The 21,482-nt window shown below is 40.5% G+C and overlaps 1 protein-coding gene across 4 annotated transcripts in view; it reads left to right on the top strand.

The window, feature by feature from the left end:
* Positions 1 to 21,482, top strand: part of GLIS3 (GLIS family zinc finger 3) — a 179,909-nt gene that overhangs the window by 27,801 nt on the left and 130,626 nt on the right. For 3 of the 4 annotated variants that reach the window (XM_081941130.1, XM_081941132.1, XM_081941131.1), the window contains exon 3: positions 644 to 1,127. The exons of the other annotated variant lie outside the window; for it this stretch is intronic. In XM_081941130.1, coding sequence (XP_081797256.1) covers positions 740 to 1,127 — 388 coding nt within the window. In that variant the 5' untranslated portion in view covers positions 644 to 739. The remainder of the gene's footprint in view (positions 1 to 643; positions 1,128 to 21,482) is intronic. 4 annotated transcript variants of the gene reach the window in all.

Genomic DNA, 21,482 nt, shown 5'->3' with positions numbered 1-21,482 from the left:
TCATGGGTTTGAAACAGAACTTTTTGATGCATGTGCAGCTTTAATGTGTATTAACTCTTACATAACAGATATCTTTTGGAAATGAATGAATTATATTTTATTGAAAGTATATTGTTCTTTCCTTATCTTTCCCATGTGCTAGCTAGTACATTACAGTGTTTTATTCTGATTTCTATCTTATTGTATTTTTTTTAATCCTAAAAGCATAAATTGGCAATCATGTCATATTTTGGGCTTAGTATAGCTTAATCATTGGACATGCTTTAGCATCTCCCTTTTTAAACCATCACAATGTGCAGGATTTTTTTTTAAAAGCTCTTCTTAAGCATAGCTTCCACTTACAGTTGGCTTTTTAGTTCATTCATTTGTTTGGTGTTTATTCCATTCCATGGCTGGTTAACTAGTACAAAGGTAGCTGACCTTACTTTTAACTTCTGCTTTTAAGGAGCATCATTTCTCTTCATTATAGTTCTCAATAATCATTTGTCCTTATCCCCAGAGGGTTTTCTCTGTAATTGCCTTCTACTTTGATGTTCACACAATCAATAATTCTGCCTCCTACAGTTAACACAAAGCGCGGCTCTGAAGTCTTGCACTGTAATACATATAAGTTATTTTATTGTCTTCTATCCCCCTACAACAGGCATAATGCACTACGGAAAAGTTGTTTACTGCTGACCGATGTCTTCAAAATCCAGGGATTTTGACTGCATATCTTTAGGAGAAGAATCCTTTGGCAATGAATGTCAGGGCATGTAGTATGAGCCATCGGACAACATACACTCCTCACAGGCCTGAGATGGTAAATGCACAACAGAACCCATCTACTAAACTGCATATAGAAGCTCCTCCTGCTTCTAATAATAATAGTAGCACCCTGGCCCCTGCTATTGGAAACCTATCGATCCCCTCACATTTAAAGACATCTTTTGGAGAAGGTGTGGCTCATCAGAGCAATGCTGTTGACTATAATATTCACCTTCCTGCTTTAAGTCCGAAGAGACAAATGGTTACAAATGGAAAGTCTCTATTCCATGTCCCGCAGCATCCAGGGGTAACAACTCCACAGTTTTTGAAGCCAAAGGAGCAAGAATTTGGAAATAAATTTACTGCAAGCACAGTAAAAGGTAGGAGTCATTTTAATAGCCATGTTTCACTTTGTTTTCTTACACATTTGGTAGAATTATGATATAGAAAGATGTATGGTTCTATAATCAGAACACTTTAAACATTACAAATATGTTTTTCCGAAAGCAGTATAAATATAATGCATGAGGAGAATTCTCAATACCATGTATTTGCAATGGCGAATCTATGGCATGCGTGCCACAGGTGGCACACGGAGCCATGTTTGGTGGCATGCCAGCTGTTAGCTGTGGCGCACATGCGCACATGGCCAGCTGATTTTTCGCCCTTCTGGAGGGCCAGGGGAGACCGTTTTCGCCCTCCTCAGGTTTCAGGAAAGCCTCTGGAGCCTGGGAGGTCGTGCGCGCATGTGAGGGGGGCTCGCACGTATGCGGAAACGGGCAGGGAGATTGAGTGGGCATGCGTATGCGTGCGATAGCATGTGCACACACAATTTTGTCACGTCATAAGAAAAAGGGTTGCCATCACTGCCATATATTCTACTTTTAGTAATATAAGTAAAGGTCAAAGTGATTCCAGTGGTGGTAGGAGCACTCAGGCTGTGATTCCTAAGCTGGGAGAGCCGCTTCAACAGATCCCATCAGAGCTCTCTGTCCAGAAGAGTGCAGTGCTAGGAACAATTAAGTTACCCTCAAACTCCCAGGCCTCTGGTAGAGGACCCAAGATGTAGGAAGACACCAGACCATCCATAAGGGTGAGAAGATAATGTATAGTTATTAGAGGGGCAATTATTTGTGGCCAAGAGTTGCACTTTTTATTATTACTATTTAGTTAACTTACCTGTGTAACTAGCAAATTCATAATGCCAACAGAGTGATTTATCCTTGGGTTAAAGTAACTTCTTTTTATATTCATAGTTCGCAGAATTAGAAGGAACCGTCAGTGAGTTCAACCCCCTACTCAGTGCAAGTTCTTATGGGTCTAGTTTGTTAACTTTATCTTGCACAAGTGTCTTGGGTAGCATAGAAAAGGAAACTATTTTCAGCCTTGGTTACTAAGCAAGTAGCATCCTTACTTTACTCTTTTTTGGATTTTTGTGAAAGGCTACATGTGTTAAACTCACATGGCAAAAGTGTTTTATCTATTCAGTGCTAGGATGGGTCTAGATCAGAACAGCTTGGTGTGGGCAAGCTTAGCACCATCGCCCAGTCCCTACCAACTCACTGCTGCCAAGTCATCACAGGAGAACGCCACACAGTCAACACACTGTGGGGACAACTCTTGAGCAGCCAGACAGAGAGCTGGGTGGGCAAGTAAGCAAGCAAGTGGGCAGAGTGGAGACCGGCAGTCATGGCCGCATCCCATTTTCATATTCGCTGCTACTGTCATCCTCAGACTCTTTAGCCCAGAGCTTCACAAGGTGGCTGCAGCAATAGTGTGTGGGAAAATGGGATGCCCTCAGTTGCCACTGCTTCTCTGCTGCCTGCCTTGCCCACTGCCGATGCTGCCACCATCCCTGTCCTCTCTGCTGTCCCTCTAGCTGCTGGTGACAGGTTTTCCCTGTGATGGTGAGTTGGCAAAAGTGATTTGGCAGTGCCGAGCAGGAGGCAGTGACCTGGCCATGCCAAGATGGCCACGCCAAGATGGCCACACCAAGTTGTCCCATTCTAATACTGGTTCATTAATTCCCTTTCAGTTTTGAAGAAGTTGAAAATACTGACAATTTTATATATCACATAGACATTTATCCCTGAACACAATTATGTGTTCATGTTCTATTTAACTGATTCTTATGAATCTAATCAAGGAGTTGTGGGGAGAGAGAAAAATGAAGTGACCCTCACATAAGTCTTCTTGAGTTCTTAGAGGAAAAGGAGGATAGAAATCTAAATTGAATAACAAAATGACTAAATTAAAATGGTTGAGAAAGATTGTTGTAAGGCTAAAATACTGCCTGCATAATGTTGCAAATCAAAGATCATTATTCCTGGCCTCAGTATAGGGAAGTAGCAGAAGGTTGAGTGAAATGGAGAATATATCCTGTTTCTAAAATGTACAATTGTTTTCTTTATAGAGGGATATTTTCCTCTGTTGATTAAAATTGCTGCCTATTAAAAATATCAAAACCGCATTGCATACTTAGTCCAAGTGGCAATCATTTTCTCACATACAGCTCGTGTGACCATTTGCAATTAACCACAGCATAAATATATATTTGAAATATATTTGTTTTCCCTGTTGCTTTTGTCTTGTCCCAACATATGCGGCATAAATTATCTTTAGTTATAGTAGTAGTATTACAGCCAAGTGTAATTTATAATACATAATATATATTATTCCATAATTTTTCTTCCTGCTAGGATAGAGATTGGAGAACTGACTAGCATAGTAATTGCCTATTCTGAAATCATTCTTCCTTTTTCCCACCTAAATAATCTTTGTAAAATGAATATATCTATTTGGTATTCATAGATACTGTACCTTTAATACAGATCAAGAATATACTGGATTCTTGATTCTTCCTCCTCCTCTTCCCCTCCCTCCCTCCCTCCCTCCCTCCCTCCCTCTCTCTCTTTTCCTTCTCTTCCTCCTCCTCCTTTATGGCAAAAGGGGAGATTTTTAAAAACTGGCTAGAAGTGAATTAAGGGCCTTTTAGATTTTAAAGAAAACCTCCTGTTCATTCTGTAAGAATATATATGGAAATAAACAAACATTTTTGTTGTTCAAGACAAGGCAACTTATTTTGGGGACAATTCAATCATAAAATTATGTTTGCAGATGTGCTTATTTTGGGCTTCCCATATGTGTTTTTGATTTGAGAACCATAGTCTTGACTACATTCCTAGTAGTAACTTGTTGTAATCTATTATTGGTGGAAATTTAAACAGATAATGAGAATTTTTCTTCTTCTTCACACTTCAGTTGAGATGGACAAGCCTGAACAGGAACAATTGTATAGCTTAGGTTAATATTATATTTCCTATTGCATGTTAAATCCTGATTGTGCAATGATTGCATATGATGAACTATAAATATGTTTCACCAAACCTAAATTCATATTTTTTTCAGTGCAATTAAAATAACATGGGATTACTTCAACCAAAATTTTTGCATTTTTTTTCTTGATTAATATTGAGCAATTTTATTAGATGCATGGATCCCAATATTATTACAAGTCCTAATCTTATACTAGCAATTGAGGCATTGTTGTTCAAATAATGTCATTGTTTTCTGTAATCCTTATAATCTAAGCTAAGAATGGAAAACCATTTTCTCTGGCACCAGCACTCATTTCCATAAAAGAGCCAAACAAAACCACTTATGTCTGAAAAAGGAAACTTATATACTTTATAGTAAAGGTCATCAATTCAATGTCTTCTAGTTGCATATGCCCAATATTTCATCTGTGGTCACAATACCTCTAAACCCCCTCTTGCTTGACAGACAGCCCAAATCTTTTGGGCTGTTGTTGCTTTATCATGATTTTCCCTTTCTATGTGAAATAAGGGGCAAAATTTTGGTCCTCAAAATCTAAAAAAAATTAAAATGTACAGAATGGAAACAGTTGGTATTACTCTCTGTAGTGATGTCACACTGTTTATTAGCTATATGCAATCTGTTTTACTCCAAAGCAAATCTAAAAGCGAAAACCTGATGCTCAGGCAAAAAAGATTGCATACTTCGTTCTGAAGTTATAGAACTTTAGTTTTATTTCTATGTAGACCCTGTCTTTCCATAAATCCCATCTTCTTATTAAGGCTTTAAAGTTGATGTGCTAAAATTTGTAATAATTACAGCATCCCTAATAGGAGATTTCTTTCAGCTAGGAATATGAATCATGTGTAGAATCATTTCACTGCTGGCGTTGCTTTAGACTTTTGATATTTGTTGTGAGCAAATGGATGGTGAACTGAGGAGATATGGAGAACTTCCAGAGCAGTTCCCTCACTAGCACTGGAGGCCGTTGAGGGATGTTATCCCAGAATTTGTTTCTGGAAATAGCACTCCCTAGCAAAATATTCTTTTGCACTCTTCTTGGCATGCTGATTCTTTCCTTTTCCCACATTGATCCCTAATTTATAAACCTGTTGCTTGTTTGATCAACATTCTGCTTGCTCAGAGCTTGAGTGTCAAACTACTTTTATCTTTTTAATTATATCCTCCCAGCACATTTTGTGTCAATTACATGCACTAAACCATTGTTTCTAATTTATTTTTAGTCTGTTAAAAAAAGCCTGCAGTGCAACCAAATTAATTGTAATTAATATCACTTATGTCAGGCAGAAACAACCAGACCCACACTTGGAGAGTTCAATTGGCTGTTTTATTGTTAAAGCCATAGGATTCTTCTCAGACTGATGATTTGTAGACAGTAGATAGGGCTTAATGGCATTCAAAGGGCGGATTGGACTTTGCCCTCTTGTGCCCATGTAGGGAGTCCAGACTAATTCCCCATTTAACTCCTCCCTCTGATTTGGCCAGCCTTTCTCCTATCTCTCATAGGTTAACATCAATAAAAATTGCCCTGTAATTTCCATTAACTTTCCTGAAATGCCCATATTTTAGTCAAGTTTCAACTTCTTATCAGAGAAATGCACAAGTTCATGAGATGTATAAAAGGCTATCATGGAGTGCTTGAGGAGGATGGAATCTTTCTTCCCCATCTGTATTCTTTAGCTTTGTTAGCAGAGGAGATTTTTAATGAAGACTTTAATTTCTACATTAATTTTTGCCTTTTCAGTTCTGTTGCTTAAAAATAGTATATGTGTTAGGTTTACAAATCAAATAAATATATTTTCCATTATTAGTTACATTTTCTCCTGGGTGTCAACAACCATGAGAATCCTAATTTAGGTTTTTATGTAGTCTTATTGTGTTAAAAATAGTGTTCCATGGTTTGGCTGCGGTGAATGGTAAGATGGTAATTTAGCCATAAATTCCTGACAAGCTAGAAAAACTTGCAATGTGACAGTTTCTTAGAGCAGATTTTTCTATTCATTGTGAAAGTACTTAATGTAATGCTATTGTTCTATGAACTTGAAGTTCTAGTACTCAGAACTAATTTAATATTGGGTTTGGAGGCCATTCTTTTGACAATTATCCCAAATTCTTTTGAATAAAAGGCTAAAAGCATAACACCAAGTTGTATGGTGTAAGTCAACCTGACCACATTTTCACAGCATTATATTGGGGTAGGCTTTTGTAACCCAATCTGCAACCAGTTTACTTGCAGTCAAGTGGACCAGTCAGGTTCAAAAACAAGAGACCGATCAAGCCCTATCATTTGTCTATGAGCTTCCAAGAGGTACACCACAAAGCAGCAAAAGATGACAGCCCCAGGCCCAAATGAAATGTGAGGACAACAGACCATGGCCTTCGGTTTGAAAGCTCATTACTGCTTTATTTTTACAGCAGTTTCAAAATCACAAGAAAACTTTGCTGGAGGGATATTTTTCACAAAGATGGTAATCCTCATGTAAACAGTATCTGCCACCAACTGGAATTTTTTTTTTGTGGATTCGCATAAAGTAAATAAATTTAAATTGGTCTCAACTAAGATACTGACAGGTGAACCAAACAGCTAAAGTTCTAATTCTTCCACCCTTAATTTAACCCAAAATGCGTTGAATGGCTAAAATCTGTACCACATTCTTTTATTAATTGTATATGCTACTCTCGTTGCCCCAAAAGAAGCTTAGGAAATATTTTGGGTTCCCTTTTCTAAGTTTGGTGCAAAACTATTTTCAGAGAAAAATATAACAGTCTAGATAGAGGTATAATATATAGCACAACCACATTTGCTCCTGATCAAATGTTTACTATGAGAAAGCTCTCATCTTCATTACCTAATTTTCATGTTATCACTTAGAGTGGCTCAAAGCTTATGTGCATGGTCCAAAACTTCAAAAGCATTTTCAGATCAGACCAAATGCCTGTACTCATGCATTTTCTTTCTTCTTTCTTTCTTTCTTTCTTTCTTTCTTTCTTTCTTTCTTTCTTTCTTTCTTTCTTTCTTTCTCTTTCTTTCTTTCTTCCTTCCTTCCTTCCTTTCTTTTCTTCCTTCCCTCTTTCTTTCTTTCTTTCTTTTCTTCCTTCCTTCCTTCCTTCCTTTCTTTTTTCCTTCCTTCCTTCCTTCCTTCCTTCTGAACCAGGGATATTCAGCATGTAAGTCAAGGCATTTGTTATAACCATTGTGCTAATAAAGAACACCTACTATATATATATAACAAAATCTGTAGCATATGCTACTCAGGAAAAGCAAAGAAAATGCAAAGTTTATTTAAAACAGGTTGTTGTGTTGATTTAAAACTGTACATATAACATTAGTGCAGCTGTTTACGTATGCATACATACATGCAGTATGTCCCAGAAGGAGAGCAATTGGCATTTGCATTCTTGGAAAACAAAGATGGAAGAGCACAGCTGCTGGGGAATTACCCAATGGGAGGATTTAGTAGTCTGCAGTCTGGACTGAGTACCTTGAAGCTGTTGCCAAAAAGTCTTAATCTGGGCAGGATTTTCTTAAAATGGCTTAGAGACAAGCTACCATGAACACAGGAAAGGAGCAGCTTATGGGTACAGTGCGGGTATGACCTCGGTTGCCCTTATATTGCACACATTAGAAGGGCTGATCTATTCTAAACTTGCCACAGAAGAAAAATCAAAGAATATCCAACAAAGATCTTCTATTTGTGCAGAATTTGTATAATCTCCATAAGAAAGCCATGAAAACTGGTGAATAAATTGCCAATTGGAACATTGTGTCATGTAGAAACTCTTGTATTAACACATACAGGATAGCACGTATGGCCATTTTATTTCTATTTCATTTTTAAATTGAAAAAAAAAACCCTCAATATTCTTATCAGCCTGTTTCTAAACAGCTTTGTTTATTCATAAGGGACATATTAAATTGCAGTTGTTATCATTTCAACAGTTGAGTTTATGAAAAGGAAATAAAATAGAGGGAAATATAGCTAGAATTCATACTCCTATTTTTGTGAGGTCCATTCTTTCTAAATCTGCTCATAATTTCCAGTAACTGTGTGTGTGTGTGTGTGTGTATTTCTTCAATGTGGAATACAACTGCACACACATGCACATATGCATGTATGTTGGGTTAGTGTCTGACCATAGAATCATATTTTTTGTAACTGTCAAGAAAACCTTTAATTTGAATAACAGTGGCATAACTTATGAGCAAAAATGTTAATCAGTAAGCAGCTTGAGGCACACTTGAAATCTTTTTTTACTTATTATTTTACTCTTTAGGACCATTGTTTTTTCATCAGTCACTTGGCTTGTTCTGAAAAAGAAGTTCATCAGTATGCTATGGGACTTTGCACCGAAAGCTGGATTCCATCTTCATTTGTTTTTGTTCTCATTTGCTGCTTTTAATCAGTTTCCAGTAACTCAGTAGGCCCGACTATTGACGATATTTAGCACTAAAGTGATTAAATGATAAATGCATAAGTTTGTATTCAACACACAGGGCTACTTCTTTTCAGAATCATGCATTCCAGCAGCTTTGTAATAGTTAAACAAAACTTAGAAACAAAGCATCATTGAAATCACAAGGGGATCACAAATGGAGACTTACAGCAATTGGCCCAGGGAGTCACTTGAAGCCAATAGAAATAGATTTGGATGAATTCCTCCAGTATGTGTGCCTCTTGCCAAAAGAACAGAATTTAGAACATAATAGTTTAGTAGTCTAAATTCCTGTATTGTGTGTGTATTCCAAACTTTATGAAATCACAGGCAGAAGAGTGTGCTTTGCATTTAGTTCCTTTAATTTATTTTTAAAGTGAAGCATTTCTGCTATTGTAGGATGTTCTTTGACATAAGTTTTTTAGAGAACTTTTCCTTTTTTTATATAAAGATCATCTTGATTATATTCCACATGTAACCACTGAGGCATTGCCAGTGTAAATCTTGCAGAAGACATTGAATGTTTCATATGTATCAGAAAAACCAGCTTTTAAATGTCAACTATGTCAACTTGCTTTCTTCACGCATGCATGAAGTCTAGACAGGTACAAAAACTATTAAGTAGTTCATACCCCTGAAAGAATAACAATTCTAGTGATTTTTGTTTTACAGTATTATGAAACAAAACATGAGTTTTTAAAAGCCTACAAAAATAAAAATAAAAACAGCCTAGATAGATTTGTAATTTCTATGTTAACTGAAATCTTTTCTAGTGTTTCTCCATAGTTTAGTTCGTGGTGAGATACAACATTCAATTTCTCCTTTTACATTTCTATCTGCTTCTGGATTTTTCAAAGCCTACAATTTTAGAAGAAATATTCCAGAAACTGATATGTACAAATCTTGTAGAAATAGCTTTATTCAAAGGCTGTCAGTTTTTAATCACTTCTATGGCTTGGAAATATTGAGAACAGCACAAGGACTTCCAAAATAATAGAAAGAGAAGATATTTTTTAAACCTACCAAGGCAATGGAGAGGTGCTACATTCCTACTCTGCTGGTCTGCAGTCCAAATGGAATTTACATACTAAACATTTTGTGGGGTGCTCCAGGCTGAAATACTTCAGCTGAAGAACAGGATTGTTGTTGCCTGTTCTATTTAATTCAATAGAACTTCTGCAGGAATGAATTGCATGGCATATTGATCGCAAGATAACATGCAGGAAAAACCATGGAAATGCTGTTCTGCTGTTTATCATTTTGAGACATTGACAATGAGAAATTTATTTTGTCAACAATGTATTACAAATTGCCTTTTGAAAATAGATTTTCACAACATCGTCTGCAGTGACAGACCAGTGGTTAAAAACTGTTCTTCTATTTATGAAAGTTACCATTCAAATATATGTAAGAAAATAGTTGCCTGATGTGTAATCAATAACTAGATTTCTAATTAAATAATATCATCAATATAAAACTTGACTTAAAAATTCCAATTTAATATTGGTCTCTTATTCAGGGAAGGGTATAATCTGGAAAACTCTATGTAATTTTTGCAAGCTTTTGCTACAGCTGTCAATAGTTCTACATAATCATGTTTAGAGCAATTCCTAGAATTCAGCTAAATTTCATTAAGATTTGTAATAAAATTATTTAAAATGCAATTTCATGAAAAGTCTTCACTTTTACTTGATTGGTTATTACTGAATAACCTCTTATGGAAATGAGTTGCATGTAAATATCACTATTATGCAGATAGTTGACATTATTTGCATAACATCTGGCTGAGTATTAAACTTGACTAATAGAGACATTGCACAAAGTATCTTAGAAGCAGGCACTGATTGTTAGAGTTTCTTATGAATATAATTGTGATGAAAGAAGATTGTACAACTTCCAGTGTGAATGGATCTTAGGTATTTTTAAAAATAATTGAGATTTTATTGTGCATTCCCAAACACTGAATTATTTAATTATTTATTACATTTCCTCTATATTGCTAAAAAAGAAAGTTGATTTGCCTGCCTAAAAATGATGTTATATATGTTAATCTATCTAAAAACAAATCAGAGTTTTTTAGTGAATTTTTAGCCTTCTTTTCTCCCTTTTTATGTGAGCATATTATTGAATATTTCTCTAACAATAATTCTAACTTCTGATCAAAGGGCATGATCAAGGTTTGTAATATTGTAAAAATTAAAATGTTCAAAATAATAGTCTTCTGTTGTATTTTAAAGTATTTAAAAGCAAGATTCTCAGTGTTTATTTATTTTTTTTTTCATTTTGAGCAATATTCCAACAACTTTTATAATACGGTACTCGGCTAAAGAGTAGCTTGCTTCAGAAATAGAGTCAAATTTGGGTATCCCCTTAATGATCTTTAAAATGTTACCTGGGGGAACAGACAGCCTGCTGGTTGCATTGAGACAGGAGGAGTTCTGGATAGTTTTCTAGATAATTTTCATTCTAATGTATATATTAGATATAGGTAGTCTAAATAAGACCTAGATTGCAGCAGGGGAAAATGGCTAAGACCTCTCTTCACATACATGATGTTGATTTGGATCAGGGGGGCATGCCTGTAAATTCACTTTTAAAAAGCCATTTGTGTGGTTGTTAATTGTGTGAATAGCAACTCTTTGAGTATGGTCCTCAGTCAACAGCATCTTCTTTGAGAAAAATAAAAGCTGTGGTTAAGATGTCATTCGCATAAATAAGTTCTGGCAAGGATGAATGCTGAGGCCGGGAACTGAAGTAGTCTTTATAGTGTCCATGGCATTCAAAATGGTTTTAATCCTTCTTCTTATTTTCACTGGCTTTGTCAATTGCAGATTGGTCTACTTTAACAAGAAGAAATGAATTCCTCCTGCTGTTGCAGCAGATTGCAAGGACAACAGTCCTGGAAAATTTCAATTAATTAAAATGCTTTGAATGGTGACATAATAGCATTCAAAGAAAATAAGTGACTAAGTGTATATATGAACAGTGCAGTTTAAATAACTATTTGGGGTCATTTGTGTGATTTTACTGTAATTTGTTTCTCTACAGCGTAATGGGCCAACTTTGGAAAGATAATTGTGAACTCTTGTTTTATTATATCATTGAAGAAATGTAGGCTTTCCCTGAGACTCACAAAAAAATTTGAAAGGGAGAGACATTTCATTTTTAAAATGATTTTGACTCTGGTACAGCACAGCTAAATGTTAGCTTTTGTAATATTAATTGCAATGAAAATTAAAAAATAAAAGTATTTTGGAACACTTTCCAAGCACCAACAATATCTTGCAATAAATAATAGAATTTGTATATGCATTTGGGATGTGTTTTATCTTATCTAAATCATAGTATTCTCAACTACATTTGGATAGGATAAAATTGCATTGGTCCTAAATGTCTCTATTAATGCAAAAGTAATATTTCTTTATCTCCCCTGCTTTATAGTAATATGCCTGCATTGATTTGTGTGAGGAAGGAACCCCAAGTTGTTTTCTATAATGGTGCCCACAATACATTTTGACATGCATGTTTCACTATATATTCAGCCATATGTGAATTGATTGTTGTAGGCCTTATGTGTGTATAGCAATAACAATAGCACTTAGACTTAGTGTATTTTTGGAGTATAAGACGCTCCAGAGTATAAGATGCATATTAGTTTTGGGGGAGGAAAAACAAATCTGCCTCTGCCTACCAGCATCCATTGGTATTCATCTGGCTAGTGTCTTTGCAGCAAACAGCCTGGTCAGCTTCAGCATGTCATTGCAGCCTGATTCAGCACGAGCAGCTGATTGGTAGTTGGATTGGCCACCTGGAATACTGCCAATCAGCTGTTCCAGGATGCAGAGATCGCCACAGCCCATCACCGCCTCAGCACGTCATATTTTTGATCTCCACGCGTCACATTTTTGGCCTCCGTGCATTGCATTTTCGGCCTCCACATACTCCATTTTAGACCCGTTCCAGGCTGCCGGGATCGCCACAGCACATTGCTGCTGATTATTGCCTCCATGCGTCACATTTTTGGCCTCCGCATACTCTTATTTTTGGCTTCCATGTATTTTCTGCCTGTTCTAGGCGGCGATCGCCACCACCACCACCAATTCCTGCAGCCTGGAACAGATCTAAACCAGGGCATGCAAAGGCCGAAAGCGCAATGCGTGGAGACTAAAATTGGTGGGGGGACGGTGGGTGGGCGGCAACATTCGTTATATAAGACGCACAGACATTTCCATCCACTTTTAGGGGGGGAGTGCTTCTTATACTTCGAAAAATACGGTATATACCACTTCATAGTGCTTTACAGCCCTTTTTAAGCAGTTTACAGAGTCAGCATATTGCCCCCAAAACAATCTGGTTCCTTCTTTTATTGACAAGGATAGAACGCCGAGTCAATCTTCAGTTGGTCAGGATCGAACTCCTGGCAGTGGGCAGAGTCAGTCTGCAATACTGCATTTAAACCACTCCACCACCACATCCCTGTTGTTGCATGTTGTTTTAGTGTTGGTGTTTATTCTGTTTGATTTTACTCTTTTATTTTTCGTTACATATTTCCATCTCATGATTGGGCAGTTTATAATATTGCAAATAATTCAACAAATCAACAAGTTGCACAATTACAAAATTATTGTATATGAGTACTTTAACATAAAATACATCCTTTTTTATTATCCACTGCTGGCAAGTAAATTTATCAGAATGAAAGTTAAGGATCTGGAGTGTTGAGCTGTCTTTCCTTGATAAAGATAGTAATGTTTCAGAACAATTATTTTCTTTTTATTTTGTTCCTCAAGTTATAAAATTCTTTTTTTATACCAGAACAAAGTTCACAGTGTTTTTGTCTACAGCAAAATCTATATAGAAATTTTGTCTTCAATTGTTTCCAATATACTTAACCGATATGTATATATCTGTTAACAAACATTTGATTTGAAGAAACAGTTGTGTATTTTTCTGAAAAGATAATGAGATAAAATGTATTGATGCTTAATGAAGCACAAAGCTTTCAAATGCACCATGAAAGCAATAGCTAAACTAATTAATGGAACTTTTAAGTCTTTCAGAATAAATATACTGTGTGGGCTGTGTATTTATTATTTCTGCCCGATTAAATTGACATGCAGGAAAATTCTCATGTAGGCTTTTTTAAAAAGTTAGTATTAAATTGTTTCCTTTTCCCTTTAATATGGAATCGAAAAGTAAAATGTAGTTATAATTCCAGCAAGATTGGATAGCATATTTAACTCAAGCACATCAGGGTTTAATTTAGGATCCTTCCATAATGTATTTGATTTGGGAAGCAAACCATGACAGGGATTTTCATGTTACTTCAAGTTATTTGCATTTCTATTTACATAGGGCATGGGCCTGGTTTCAACAATTCTTTTGATGTTACAATTTGCAGCTTTCCTCTTTATATGATCTATGTTTTATGCCCGATTTTATTTTGCTTGTGAATATTTACTTTACAATAATGATGTTGTACTTGACTGAAGTATTCAGATAGCCTTTTTTATTGCTCAGTGAAGAGTGTCAGAGTTGATGATAGATTACATGTTGTTGATAACAGATGACAGGATAGAATCTCTGCCAAGAAGTTTATTTTCAGTGCCTGGAATCCCTACTTATAGTTTTGTGTAATAATTGCACCACCACTTCATATATGTCAATTAATGGAATGAAGTGGTAGGTAGAATAACAATTCGCATAACAAAATAACATTCTCTGCTTATTATTCTAAGTAAAAAAAGTTATTTAGTGTATCATTAGCACCACCACCACCTCTATCATCATCTTCATCTCATCTGGACCTGCTAAAAAGGGCCCATGGCTTTGAATTAGGATGTTGGAGTTAAGGTTAGTGATCCAGGAAATTTACTAAATTACTAAAGATCAGCCATGTCTATTAGCCAAACATTATTTGATTCGGTACTGTAGAAGCAAAATAGTGTGGAAGAGCATAAATATTATTGTGGGTTCATTAGAGACACACCAATCATTTTTGCGAAAACACATCTTATTATAAATTACTGACTAGATTTGAACCCATTGTTATGATATTAGATTATACTAATAAATTGGAGTCTTGTGGCAAGGAGAGGGGAAAATTATTTACAACTGTCCTTGGCTGTAACAGCAATAATTTTTGCAATATGAAAACATAATTGTGACATACCAAGATGCTGGCACTAATAACCACTTCATGTTAGCATTATAAGATTAATGACAAAACTTAGGAATTTAATGTGATATGTAAAGAATGCATTCCTTATCTTGAGAAGAGCAGAGATGTGCCATGTAAATGAGGAATATTGCTAGGGAGGAAATGTGGGAGGTAAAATGCTGTAACTGGCCAACATGACTTTTTTGTAGAATATTTACCAGTAATTTATCATTTAGTTTGCTGTATGAAATTACTTTCAATTGCTTTTGAAACATTGAAATACTCAAAAGAAGATTTCCTATTCCGAGGTTTATTTTTTACAATATTCACTCCTTAATATGGTTATTGTTTTCTTCTTTAATGTTATCTTTGAAATTTTCCTCTAATAATGAGCCTTTGAATTGTTCATTGTTACTTTTATTCGTTTGTTTTATTCTGATTTAGCTCATTACTTCCAATGCAACGTATTAGGTCTTTTTGGTTTGTGCATATCCAGATTAATTTAGCAGAAATAAGAAATACAAGAAGAGACGAGAAGGTTGGAAGGCACCCAAGATATTAATTTCACCATATTCACCAAAAAAGTAGGTGCAGGATAGTTTTGCCCAAGGGACATAGTTTGCAGAATTGTCAACGAAAAAAGATGTTGCAAAAATGCTTCCAAATGCCCACAAACTGACTGTTTAATAATCTGTTCTATAGTTTTGCCAGTATTAATCTCATCATTCTGTAGTTACCTGCGTCCTCAGTTTTTCCATTTTTGAAAATAGGGAGAATATTAGCCTTTTCCAGTTCTTTCTGCCTCTTCTCCATGAACTCTCAAAGATCACAGAAAGATCCCGAAAATAACTGACATCTTCAGTTACTTCCAGACTTATGTAATTGGTCTGATCTTGGAGACTTAGATTCAGTCACAGTTTTGAGCTACTTCCTAACCATATTTTTAGTTATGTTGGGTTAGCACTCCCTTCTTTTGTTTAAGAGCCATTTGATCATGTTCCCCTTGGAGAAAAAGCTGAGGTAAAGAAAGAGCCGAGAACTTCTGGCTCTCTCAATTACTTATTACTGTCCTTAGCGTCCCGTTAGTTCCCTTCTGTGGCCTGCTTGACTAGATCCTCATATTCAAATGCTTGATCCTCAGTACAAATGGACACTTCCTTCACATTTAGTCTACCATGTATTTTCTCTGGGCTGTTCCTTTTGAATAAATAGGGCATTGGTACTTACCTGATATGCCTCTTCTCATAGTGGGGGGAGGAGTATCCAGGATGGGTTGACCTTATCCTCCAGCTGATTGGACTGAGTCAGATAAGCTCTTGGGACAGCCCCTGGCCCACCAGCCACCGCCGAGTTATCGGCGAAGAACTCTATCCGACCCGTTATGCCATCCACTCCAGACTTTAGTATGGTTTCAAAACTTTTATTAAAGAATAACTTAACATACCAGTGCAACATTCAAAAAACACATGTTACATAACCTTGTCAGGGGGGGTCTGGAAACTCCTCCCCCCCCACTATGAGAAGAGGCGTATCAGGTAAGTACCAACGCCCTTTCTCCATAGTGGGGGAGGAGTATCCAGGATGGGATGTACCAAAGCTCGCGCATCCCTAGGGAGGGTCACAAACTGAGGGCCCTGGCCAACAAAGCCTGGTGAGGGGTGTCCCCTGCCCTATGAACTGTCTGTAACACCCTGCGCCCGAATGAAGCCTCCGCCGAGGCAAAGGTGTCTAACTTGTAGTTCCTCACGAAAGGTGAGGGGGAAGACCAAGTGGCCACCCTACATATCTCTGTCCATGATGCCTGGGTAGCCCAGGCCGCAGTAGTGGCCGCACTTCTTGCAGAGTGTGCTGTGATGGGACTCGGTGGCTGAATGCCCTGAGACTGGTAGGCCGTAGCTATGCAGGTTGTCAACCACCTGCCTATGGTGGTGGAGGTCACCTTCCTGCCCAGAGACCCTGGTTGGAATGAGACAAACAGGGCCTCAGACCTTCTATTCTGCCGGGTTCTTCTGAGGTAGATCCTCAGAGCCCTTCTTATGTCTAATGTGTGCCTTTTCCTTCCTAGGGGATGAGAAGGGTCCAGGCAGAAATTGGGCAAAACCAGCTCCTGTGACCTGTGAAAGCACGAACATACCTTAGGTATGAAGGAGGGGTCCAACCGCAACACCAATCCTGATGAAAGATGCAGAGGTCTTCCCTGACGGACAGGGCCTGCAGTTCTGATATCCATCTGGCGGATGTGATGGCCACAAGGAACGCCACCCTAAGGGTTAGAAACTTTAGTGAAGCTGTTCTCAATGGCTCAAACCGCTCCCCCGTTAGAGCTTCCAACACTTTGTGTAAGTCCCAGGAGGGGTACCTATGTACTGTAGGTAGTTTGAGGTTGGACGCTCCCTTCAGGAACTGCCTAACCAATGGTTGCTGATGAGTGTCTGGGTTCTGCCGCACAGCAGCACTGAAGAGATGGCCGAGACTTGTCTCCTAATAGTGTTGGGGGCCAGCCCCCTGTCCAGGCCTGCCTGGAGAAACTCCAGCACTATAGGAACAGTGGCTCTCACCGGGTCCTGCCCGCTGGAGTTACACCATGTGGAAAAGGCCCGCCATGTTGCGCCATATATGTGCTCCATGGAGGGTCTTCGGGCGGCCTGGATAGTCTCTATTACCCTGGGGGATAAGTTTTCCTCTCTCAGAATGCTCCGCTCAACCGCCACGCGGTCAACTGGAGCCATTGGGGTTCCGGGTGCTCCAGGGATCCCTGACTGAGGGATATTCTCTCCTGGGGAATTCTCCACGCTCTGCCCACCGAGAGCGATTGGAGGTCTGCAAACCCTGGCCTCCTGGGCCAGTAAGGGCAATCAGTACCACCTCCGCCCCCTCCCGAAGAATTTTCTGAATTACTCTGGGAATCAGGGGCAAGGGTAGATACGCATATAGAAGCCCCCTGGGCCACGGGTAGTGGAGGGCGTCCGCCCCCTCCGCCCCGTGTGTTCGGTACCTGGAGTAGAACCTCGGTAGTTGGGTGTTGAGGTGCGTGGTGAATATGTCGACCTCCAGGTGACCAAACCGGTTCATCACCTCCCTGAAGATGGCTGGATGAAGTCTCCACTCTGAGTGGTCTACTTCTGCCCTGCTGAGCCAGTCGGCTCTGCTGTTGTCCACCCCTGCTATATGCTCTGCTGTTAAGGATAGCACATTCCTCTCGGCCCATCGCCCCAGTCTCTTGGCCTCTCACATAAGGGCCCCTGATTTGGTTCCCCCCTGTCTGTTTAAGTGGGCCTTTGTGGCAATGTTGTCTGTGAGGACTAGAATGTGTCTGCCCTTGACAGAGCAGTGGAAATGCATCAGGGCAAGGCGGACCGCCCTGAGCTCCAGCCAATTGATGCTGTGCGTCAATTCCGCCTGGCTCCACTGTCCCTGCGCTATCTGATCCTGCAGGTGGGCCCCCCACCCGAACAGGCTGGCATCCGTGGTCACCGTCACCTGGTCCGGCGTTCTAAAGACTTCGCCCTTTGTAATCGCGGGGGATGTCCACCAGATCAGTGAGCGGGAGAATTCTGCCGGGAGGAGGATCTGCGAACAGCTCCTGCGCCTTCGCTGGAAAGGCAAAAGGAACCATTGTTGGTCTTGGGTGTGGAGGCATGCCAACAGAACAATGCCAATGACGGAGACCATGGTGCCTAACAGTTTGGACAAGGTAGCTAATGACACCCTACCTCCCGAGACCACCTGTCTAGCCAGCCGTCTCAGGGAGATCTGACTCTCCGATGACAGAAACACCTTGCCTTCCTCTGAATCTATCAGAGCCCCTAGGTCAGTGGTCGGCAAGCCGCGGCTCGCGAGCCAAATGCGGCTCTTTGCACATTTTAATGCGGCTCTTCAGTGTGCCGGGCGCCCGCTCCCCTCCCTCCTCTTGGGCTTCGGAGGGAAGCTTCTGCAAAAGCCGAGTGACAAGTCTCTCAGGCTGTAATTTGCCGAGCTGTACGCGCGCGGCTGTTTTCCACGGCGTGGAGCAGCGGCAAGATTCTGCGCGGCGAGCGATGATTCCGGGGGCCATCAGTGGGGGGGCAGGGTCTCCCCTCGCGTTCCTCATCTTCCCGGATGGCCCCTGGAATCATCGCTCGCCACGCAGAATCTCGCCGCTGCTCCACGCCGTGGAAAACAGGCCCGTGCGCACAGAAAATTACAGCCTGAGAGACTCCAGGCTGTAATTTTCCGAGCTGTGCGCACGCGCCCAGCTGCAAAATACCATAAATGCAGGCCAGTTGTTGAGTGTTTCAAATGTGATTGGAACACTCAACAAGGTGACCACAGTGTGTGTGTGTGTGTGTGTGTGTGTGTGTGTGTGTGTGTGTGTGTGTGACAGACAGACAGAGAGAGGAACAGAGAGAGGGAGTGAGGGAGGGAATCAGAGAGAGACTGACAGACACACACACACAGAGAGAGACAGAGAGTGGGAAGGAGGGAGAGAAAGATAGACAGAGAGAGAGAGAGACGCACACAGAGTGAGTGATTAAGTGAATGAGTGAGAGACAGACACATCCACATACACAGAGTGACAGAGAGAGAGGAAGGGAGGGGAGAGAGACAGAGGGAGAGACAGAGACACACACACACACACACAGAGTGAGTGAGAGACAGACAGACAGACACACACACACACAGAGTGACAGAGATGGGGGAAGGAGGAGAGAGAGACAGAGATACAGAGAGACAGACAGACAGATAGACACCCAGAGAAAATGACAGAGGGAGACAGAGAGGGAGGGAGGGAGAGAGAGACAAAGAGCCAGAGAGAGAGAGAGAAAGAAAAAGAAAAAAAGAAAGTGGGAGAGAGAGATGAAATTATAAACAACATACAAACCTGACTTACTCAAACTATCCAAGGAAATGCAAGGCCAATATTCACATTAGTGGTTGTGACTTTGTCAGTCATTGTCAGGATGTAATTTTCTCTACATTGTAAGGCAAATTTTACGGAATTTAACGTTATCGATAAATAATATCGTTCTAAAGTTTTTGTTTTATTAGTTGTGTTATTTGTATCCTCCCGACCTATGTGGATACTTGCATGCAGAATATTCTCAATAAAAACTTATTGAAACTAAAAACAGTGTACCATCCTATGTATTTTCGGTTTTAAAAATGCGGCTCTCAAAATAAATTTCAATCGTGGTTTTGGCGAGATTTGGCTCAGTTGAAAAAAAAGGTTGCCCACCACTGCCCTAGGTGGATTAGCTTAGTGGAGGGGTGAAGATGGCTCTTGGCCAGATTTACGGAGAACCCATGGTCCTTCAGTACTGCCATGGTGGTATCTAGATCCCTTAGAGCCCCCTCAAAGGAGGATGACTGTATCAGCAGGTCATCCAGGTAGCATTGGATCATGACCGGGACCTGTCTCAGATGAGCTGCCAGGGCAGCCATTACCTTGGTGAACACCTGGTGGGCGGATGACAACCCGAAGGGCAAGGCTCAGTATTGGAAATGTTGCCCTAGATAACAGAACCTAAGGTATCTCCGGTGCCCCTGCAGGATTGGAATGTGTAGGTAGGCCTCTGTGAGGTCTATGGAAGTGAGGAGGTCTCCCTGCCTAATCCCCTCCAGGATGGAATGGAGTGAATGCATTTTGAACCTCCTATAGCGTATGAAGCGGTTCAACCACATCAGGTCCAGAATAGCCCTCCAGCCCCCTGAAGCCTTGGGAATTACGAACAGGATTGAGTAGTACTCCTGACCCTGCTGTTCTAGGGGCACTGGCTGCATGGCTCGGATATTCAGCAGGTGCTGTATGGCCTCTTGCATCAATAGCCTCCTGGCCGGGTTATTGGAAACCGGGCAGATCCGGAAGAACCCTGGGGGGCTGGAAAGGTACTCCAGCGCCAGCCCATGTCTGATAGTGTGTTGTACCAACCTATCAGAGGAGGAGTGGTCCCAGCGATCCGCGAAGTACGCTAAGCGCCCCCCAATGGGAGGTGGATCTGGTCTGGCCTTAGTGTTTGCGGAAGGAGGGCCCCCCGCCTCCTCCGCCACCTCGAAAGGGCCGCTTCTGTTGTTTGCCTTTCTGTGGCCTATCCGGGTACCTTTGCCTGGCAGCGAAGCCCCCCTGATACTGCCTGGCCCCTGAGTACCCTGCCTCCGGTCCCCTGAAAGAGTCCTGAACGCGAAAGGAAGTCCCAAAGTCCTGTCCCCAGTAGTATGACCATCTGGGGTAAGGCGTCACTCTGAACTGACCCTTCTTTGCAGCCATGGGAAGCACCTTCCGCTTATCCTTGTTCTCTACAAGGTATGGGTCCAGGGCTGTCCCGAAGAGGGTATCTCCTGTGAAGGGAGCTGACTCCAGGCGCCACTTGTGTCGTACGTCGGCCTGCCACTGTCTCAGCCACAGCAGTCTGTGGGATGCGACGGTAGAAGCGATCGCTCTGGAGGTGAACTTGGCTGCAGATAAGGTGGCGTCCGCCGAAAACTGGATAGTTACCACCAGTTTGTTGATGTCCTGGTGTGCTCTAATCTCAGTGACGGGGATCCGCTGCTGCAGCTCCTTCAGCCAAAGTAAGGAAGTCCGGTTGAAGAAGGAGGCAGTGGTGGCCGCCTTCACTGCCCAGGCTGCTGCTTGATGCCCCTTTTGGAGGGTGAGATCCGCCTTCCTGTCCTCCAACTTCAGATCCTCTTCTAGTTCTCCTGGGAGGTTAGTTGGGGTGTGCAGTGCTCTTACCGGCTCATCAATGGAGGGCTGAGGCAGCACCCCTGCCATGTCCTTATCCACATTGAAAAAGAAATTATCTGTGGATGTGGACGTAGGACCCGCTGT

This window comes from Natrix helvetica, assembly GCF_964273705.1.
Source record: "Natrix helvetica genome assembly, chromosome: 2".
Taxonomy (NCBI): Eukaryota; Metazoa; Chordata; class Lepidosauria; order Squamata; family Natricidae; genus Natrix; species Natrix helvetica.
This window is presented reverse-complemented; position numbering and strand designations above follow the sequence as displayed.